The sequence below is a fragment of the Gymnoscopelus microlampas genome, assembly GCF_963454915.1.
Source record: "Gymnoscopelus microlampas genome assembly, chromosome: 11".
In the NCBI taxonomy this organism is placed as follows: domain Eukaryota; kingdom Metazoa; phylum Chordata; class Actinopteri; order Myctophiformes; family Myctophidae; genus Gymnoscopelus; species Gymnoscopelus microlampas.
Window position 1 is genome coordinate 10390856 of NC_139948.1, and position 8510 is coordinate 10399365.

The 8510-nt window shown below is 43.2% G+C and overlaps 1 protein-coding gene across 1 annotated transcript in view; it reads left to right on the forward strand.

Moving 5' to 3' along the window:
* Positions 1-2250: 2250 nt before the first annotated feature.
* The window catches only part of LOC311054566 (trafficking regulator of GLUT4 1), a gene marked incomplete at both ends in the record, with an annotated part of 9732 nt that continues 3472 nt past the window's right edge, over positions 2251-8510 (forward strand). The window contains 2 exons of the mRNA XM_084070574.1: positions 2251-2416; positions 7672-7961. Of these exons, the coding sequence (XP_083926700.1) occupies positions 2251-2416; positions 7672-7961 (456 nt within the window). The remainder of the gene's footprint in view (positions 2417-7671; positions 7962-8510) is intronic.

Below are 8510 nucleotides of genomic sequence, written 5' to 3' on the forward strand. Positions count from 1 at the left end.
TTAGGTTTCATTTCCAATTTTATCCAATAAGGATAGAGAATTCAGTCAGGATACAGATTAAACAAGTGAAATTGGAAGTGATGACACTAAGAAATGAGCTGACAAAATGGGAACTGGAACACTATAAAAATTAAGCTGATAAATGGGTACTCTCTTCTTCTGATTGGCTGAAATATTGTCACCTACCAAAAAAAAATCTGTTTATTAAAGAGCTGGAGAGACGGGGAGGCCCCTGTTACTGAACAAACACTCTATAGCAATGATTACTATCACAATATAGTGCTTCAACCTTTTAACAAAATACTTTTTGTTTTAACCAAAAAATATCACTTACCCTACCTTTAAATTGTCACTTTAGAAATATCCAGATACTGTGTTTACATTTATACTGTACTGTATGTTGGTTTGTTTACTGTTGAGTCAGAAAACAATGTTGCAAATTAAGCTAACATCTGGGGACCCCCCAAAATCCTTTAGAGACCCCCCTGGGGGTCCCAGCCCACAGTTTGAGAACCACTGTCATAGATGACTGATGTCACAAGCTGGTCACACGAAACCCGAGATCCCACATAGAGGATCCCGAAAACCACTGCTAGAACATCTGCTAAACGCCTAAATTGTAATTGTAATTATGTCATTGATTCAGATATTGTGGTCTGGTATTAGATTATCAACTATTATTACATCAAAATTTTAAATAACAATTAATGTTTTTTCCAGTCATTATACATTATTGGTAGTTATTATATTACTAGGAATTCAGGCTGCTACGCGGCCCTCACACCTACATAACACCGCCAAGCCCACTGATATGCCCATATATGGGCATGCTGATATGGACATATATGGAGATCTCTGTATATGTCAGTCCTTGTCCCTTTCATGCCCATAGGGAGATGTATTTATCTGTCAGTCCTCATCCCTTTTATGCCCATATATGGAGATCCCTGATGTCATCATGCCTATATACTGTAGGTATGCCTCCTTTTTTCCCATATATGGAGCTGAGTGATTTGTTTGCGCCTGATGCCATGACGACGCTGAAGGTTAGACAACACACTCCATGTTTGGGAGTAGCTGCATTGGGAACGCCTTATGGTTATGGCTGAGTCATGGCGACATGAACGTGACGTCGGAGGTCTGTCCGTCCGTCCGCTCGCCCTTAAGACAATTTTAATATAGGATTAGAAGTTATTATAATACATAATTGGCTAAAGGCCCTTTCACCTGCAGCTGGTTAAGTGTAAGTTGGTGGTCAACATGCAATGTTATCAGTGGAATTTAGAACTTATCTTTGGATAAGAGTATCAGTCAGTGTGGTGGTATGGGTATGTCCAGAACTGATGCGCCGTATGACATGCCCATACATGGGCATGCCCATGTACTATGGGCATAATATGATGATATCAGTCATCAGTCAGTTATCAGTCTGTCATCATCAGACAACTGTCTGACAGATCGACTACTCAGCATGCACGTCTCAGAGGACCCGAAGGAGTGGGCTGTCCAGCATGAAGTCGGTCGGATTACTGTCGGTATCAGCCGAGAACGCGGGAGTCTATCCCCGTTACGATGCGCTAGACGCCTGGGAGATGGAATGCCGTGCTACTCACACTCATACGCGAAATGTACACACTTGTTATCTTAATGAGAAGTAATCTTTTCATATGAAGCTGTGTATTAGACACACCATAGACTCTGTGACTGACAGGGGAGATGATCAAAGGGGCAGAGTTGTTACCACTACAGTGTAATTACATTGAGGACTGAAAAATGTATAGAGTTTGTCAGTGAAGGTGCAGCCAGTGAAAGAGTAGAGATGCCTCCACTCTAGCCTCCACATCATACTAGGAGACCAGGGAGTAAGTGGACTAAGAGAGGGGAGGAGCCAAACCGAGTTCCTGTTTCTACACAAAAAAGGAGGGGGTGCCCCTATAGTGGCAAACACATTTTTACAGAATGGGTTCCCAGATTGCATCCGCTGCATGTTGGCTGGATCCTCCTCAGCTCAGCATCACACAGCTTCTCCATCTATTCACTGAGTGTCTTCTCCCGCTGAGCCACAGCTGTACTCACAGTCAGTGGCCTAGCCTGTGATGCACATCAAACCGTGGGGTCCTTGCAATGAAAAAAAAGGCTGAGAATTCACTGTTCTCTGTTACAGATAGAGGCCACCCTCTGCACCCCCCCCGATACCTTTTCACCACCAACACCTACTGTAGAAGGACGAGTGTCCCCTGCACTTCCACCATGGCCAGCAGCCCCAGCAAAGCCAACCTGGCCCCCAGCAAGGCAGAGCGGCGCGCCAGCGCACAGTCGGAGGGCGGAACGGTCACCTCGCAGCCAACCAGCACGGAGCAACAAGAACACGCCGCGCCAGCACTCCTAGCAGTGGTGAACGAGAAGATAGAGGCCAGTAAGTTCAAACCTTTAATAATAATTGTCTTTACTGATTCCCTCAGGGATATTCACCTTCACATACACCTTCAACAATATGTGAACACACAGATTAGGACGGAGCTACTACACCAGCTAAGACACATTATTTCACAGTGTGACGTTATATGGAACGCCACTCACTCACTCATGGAATAATGCTAGTCATCTAGTGGTGTTACAAAAATATAGCACCCCCCTTTCCACAGCCACGCCCTCTTTCCTGGGTAGGGGTATAAATAAGTGCACGCCCCTTTTCCGCGGGCCGTTTATTGGGACGGTGACGGATCTCCGTCCAAAAGCATATAATCATATAGCACAGAACAACGCATAACATCATTTAACACCAAGACAATACATGAAGTCCCCGGTATACGCGGAATCATCATTTCAGCGAGGCAGTTTGTTTAATGGCTGAAGGGACAAAACCTCTACTAAAACAAACTTTTTCCCGTTTCAAAGTTCCGTATCTTCGTCCACATGGCATGAGTTCGAAGTGACGATGTAAGGGGACGATCATGTGTCATTTGCTATTGTGAGTTAGCCTGGTAAACCGACCCGGTCGCAGAAATCACTTTGGTTTACCAGGCTAATTGTGAGTGCTAAACGTGTGATGGCTTTATTGTTCATATCAGAAAGTATGGGTTCATCTCTGGGTTTATCTTTAGTCGATATTCTCTTGTGCGCCGTGTGAGCTTGTAGATTGGCAATTTCTTTGGTGCCATTGTTACGATGAAGTATAAATCAGGCTTGAGGCTATGTGTCCACCAAAACATAAATAAATCATAATGAAAATAAATAATTCGCAGCTGTCAGAGGGTCTGTCTGGGTCTGTCCGTAGCTAATCTTGCAAACTGCTGGAGCGATCAGTGCCAAACTTTATGCTGTCAGTAGGTTGGCAGAAGGACAGCATACCTCCACAAAGGGGGGGGGGGGTAGTTAATGTAGCATCACAATCATTTTAACCACTTCATCCTTTATATGTTGGCTATTTAAAAATAGCAGATCTACACGCTCACAGCGTGTCCCTATGTGCCGCGCTGCAAGCTTGTATAGGCCTTTGATAAAAAAATCCAAAAGATATTCTCAAATACATAACAATTTGGGGGTTTTGGAACAGTACATAGAATAAATGTGTTGTTATGCCATTGGGGCAGTGCAGTGCTCTGACCTTGGAAAGACATCTCTGTGGGATATGGGAACATACTGTAACAGTAGTATACTGTAACAGTAGTATACTGCAACAGAGAAATCATAATAACACCAAGGCGTTTCAAAATTGTAACACGTTGCTTTTTGGGGAAGGATAGCTGTAATGCTATGACTGAAATGTTGATTAGTTATAATTATAACTTCTTAAAACACACTTTTATAGACTTGCTTTTACGACCAGATTAGTGTTTTGTTTTTTTCACTCTTCATGCTCATATAGTTTATGCGCACTTTTTTAATGCACTTTCATTATGTTAATCATGCATTTTTTATGTCGTTTTTTTTATATCAATGCTATGTGAAGTGCTCTGTAACTGTTTTAAAAAAGTGGCATTAATAAATGATCAATTCAATTCTAATAATCAATATTATTACTATTAGCCTACTATTACTATTACATTACTATTACTATCATCATCATCATCATCATCATCATCATTATTATTAAAATACGGGGCAAATATTCCATAGCAGCAACTAAAGCGTCTCAGCTTGAAAACTCTGCACCTCTCTGCTCTCAAACGCTCCCAGCCAGGGGCGCTGATATATGATTTTTTCAGTGGGTGCTCAACCGTCCAATTAATAATCAGGCTTTGAAGATTACACAGAGAGAGAGAGAGAGAGAGTATTAATGACAGACATCCCTTCAGCATTACATGTGGTATAAGACCGGCCCGGTCTGACCAGGTTTCATGCACCCTGCGCAGTGCGCACGTTACAAAGCAATTTAACTGACCGGCACATTCCCAGTGGGTGCTCGAGATCCTGAGCACCCACAGGATTGGCGCAATGGCGCCTATGCAGTGGTGTAAAGTAATTAAGTACATTTACTCAAGTACTGTACTTAAGTACAATTTTGAGGTGCTTTTACTTTACTGGAGTATTTCCAATTGTCTATACTTTTACTTCTACTCCACTACATCTCAGAGGCAAATATTGTACTTTATAAATATTGTACACTACAACTATTTGAAAACTTTAGTTACTAGTTACTTTGCAGATATAAATTATTATATTACAAAACATACATTAACCACTTTAGCCCTATTTTATACCAAGACTATTTGAAAATAGCCGATCTACAAGCTCACAACGCGTCGCATCGCGATGCGTTGTGAGTTTGTAGATCTGCTATTTTCAAACATTTTAGTACTTTTACTTTTGGCACTTTAAGTACATTTCGATACCAATACTTTTGTACTTTTACTCAAGTAAATTTAGAATTCCAGACTTTTACTTGTAACAGAGTACTTCTACATTGCAGTGTTGATACTTTTACTTAAGTAAAGCATTTGAGTACTTTTTCCACCACTGCGCCTATTCTCCTAGCTGGGGAGTGCTATCAGAAGAGTGTCTGGCCTTTTCAGCCAGGGAAAAAAACTAAACAAAACAAGAAAGCTGTGGTGGACAACATACACACAGCCTTCATCACCATGAGACACAGTCGTGTGAGGAATCAGGCTTTACGGATTGACTTTTTCAAGTCAAGGACCCCCAAATTGATATGTATTTGGCCCAATATTTGAACCAATGAAAAGCATTAAAAAGCGCTTCTGACAAAACCAGCTAACTCCATTGGATCCTCAAACTTTCTGCTAAACCAGAGTTAGCTGGTTTTGCTGACTCCAGGCTCCACCCCCTTTTGACCTCCAACCTCATTGTGAGCTTGGAGGTCCTAACTCCACTTTTTTTCATTTCCTGAAAAATGTATATTTTGGAGTTAGCTGAGAGCAGAGACATAATGGTTAAAGTGGTTAAAATGATTTTGCTGGGTACCCGGGTCCCCGGACCACACTTTGAGAACCAGTGTGCTATATATAGGCTACTGACACAGATGATTTTCCGGATTGAATGGGTTAAAGTTGCACTCATTCAGTCACATCAAACTTTCTTCCTCTCCAAAATGGTCCGTTTTCATCGTTGGCTTTATCCTTCTGCATGTACTCACCACTTTAACTCTAGCATCCCTATTCTGGGCATGTCATAATAGGCGAACGTTCAGAGGGGTCCAAGTATAGAGCACTAGGGGACCTCGGTCAACAGGTATCAGGGGCGCCGGAACGGAATATGACGTGGGGGGGCCCGTCAGGGCCACATGCACGCGTGAAAATTTTGCGGTTATTTCGGGTGGGTTTGTTGATTTTTGGGGGGGATAATGCGGTTATTTCGGTTAATTCGGTTCGCCTCGCGCTCGCGGTGGTCGCGAGGTGCGGGGGACTGGACTGATTTTATTATTTATAAAAACTGAATAGTGGGGGCTGGACTGAATAGTGGGGGGACACAGTGTCCTTTAATTAAACAGGCTCCGGCGCCACTGACAGGTATGTATGTAGGGTTTAATTGGTAATACCAAATGTTGTCTTTTACCCCCTATCTTTTAAATGTGATGATGTTATAGCCTAAGTGCTCAATGTTTTATAAATGAGTGTGTGCTTTATCGAGACTGTATGGTAAACACAGAAGTTAAGGGTCTGTCAGAATTTAAGTAAAACGCAACACGCACGCACACACACACGCACACGCACATGCACACACACACACACACACACACACACACACACACACACACACACACACACACACACACACACACACACACACACACACACACACTCACACACTTCTTGCTTCGTCTATGTGGTGCAGGGAATCAAATCCCCCAAAGATCCAATTTCCAAAGGAAAGAAAAAACCCTCTGCATTGATGGTAATACAATAAATCTGCATTGATTTATTACAAAACTGATAGCGCTTCCATGGCTGTGGTGGAGGTGTGTCCATGATCTGGCAGAATTGAACCAATCAAATGGATTTGATCCTGTAACTGTTTGCAAGCTGTAATTTCTGTGTCCTCGTCAGGGTGGAAACTCTGATTTTATTTTTACTCAAGTAAAAAACTACTATGTAGACAGGGCCGGATTAACCCTTTGTGGTGCCGGTGCTACGATCCGTTTCGGTGCTGACATGATACTGACCATGATACTGACCATGATACTGACCATGATACTGACCATGATACTGACCATGATACTGACCATGATACTGACATGGAACTGACCATGATACTGACATGAAACTGACCATGATACTGACATGAAACTGACCATGATACTGACATGAAACTGACCATGATACTGTCATGATACTGACAGGAAACTGACCATGATACTGACATGATACTGGCATGATACTGACCATGATACTGACATGGAACTGACCATGATACTGACATGAAACTGACCATGATACTGTCATTATACTGACATGAAACTGACCATGATACTGACATGATACTGACCATGATACTGACCATGATACTGACATGGAACTGACCATGATACTGACATGAAACTGACCATGATACTGTCATGATACTGACATGAAACTGACCATGATACTGGCATGATACTGGCATGATACTGACCATGATACTGAACATGATACTGACATGAAACTGACCATGATACTGACATGATACTGACCATGATACTGACCATGATACTGACCATGATACTGACATGATACTGACCATGATACTGAACATGATACTGTCATGATACTGACCATGATACTGACCATCATACTGAACATGATACTGAACATGATACTGACCATGACAAGCAGATTCTGCTTGTTTTTACCCCCTCCAACACCAAGCCCCGGAAGCCCTCCCCCTGTGGGAGGAACAATGACAAAGAACAATGACACAGGTCATTTTACAGCATTTGACATACTAAGCAAGACACACAGGTCACTTTCACAACATTCGACATGCTGACAAAATGTTTACAGTGTGGAGGCACTTTCCGTCTCCATTTGCTGCTACGGCTATTCTCTTCTCTCTCTCTCTCTCTCTCTCTCTCTCTCTCTCTCTCTCTCTCTCTCTCTCTCTCTCACACAATATAACAATAAAGAACCTTTACCGTTGAATGCCATGGGATTATCCAAGACCCATGCACCCCCAGCCACGGTCTTGTTTCAGATGCTGTACCGCTCAATGCCATGCATGTCCATTCCCCTTCAGGTAACGGCATCGGCCCTGCGTCAGGCGACTCGTCTCCCCTGGTGTCCCACGTGTCGCCCAAGCCGCTGTACGCCAAGCCCGGCGGGCCGCAGCAGCACCGTACGCGGTTAGGCAGCCGCTCTGGCTCTCTGGCGATGAGCTCGCCCAGGCCCTCGCTCACCCGCCGGCCCAGCGCCATCACAGAGGGCATTGGCGGAGACAAACCCAGGGACTACCTGTTCCTCTCCATCCTGTCCTGCTTCTGCCCCATGTGGCCCATCACCATCGTGGCTCTCACCTTCTCCGTCATGGTACGAGTATTAGCTGCTTTACATCGTCGCTGTTGGGCAGAAACCTCTTATCTGCATATTTTAACTTTTTGTGTTTTTTAACTTTTTTTCGCGAATGAACGCCCTATATTGATCATACTACAGCGTCACACAAAAGCATCAAAAGTAGCAGATCCACAAGCTCGAAACGCGGCGTGAATCGACGCGTTTTGAGCTTGTAGATCTGCTACTTTTGCAACTTTTGAATATGAACAGTTTTGGACATACAGTATGAGGTTTCCACCCAACAGAGGATGATATGTTGTTGCATGAGGCTGTCCCGCGCCGAAATCGACTAAATTAAGCATAAATATCTCTCTTTGGGCATTGTGTCTTTGACAAACTACACAGTCAAATCCCGAGCGTTAATTTAAAGCATAATTAAACTTTGTTTTTTGGGGTTGTGTAGTTATCTTGAAAAAGAGAATGCGAGCACTCAGTCAGTAAAAAGTTCCGCTCACATTTGTTGGGTGCACGGCTCTGACATGATAACGCTTGCTCCAAAAAATCACCATGCACTCACTTACTTGA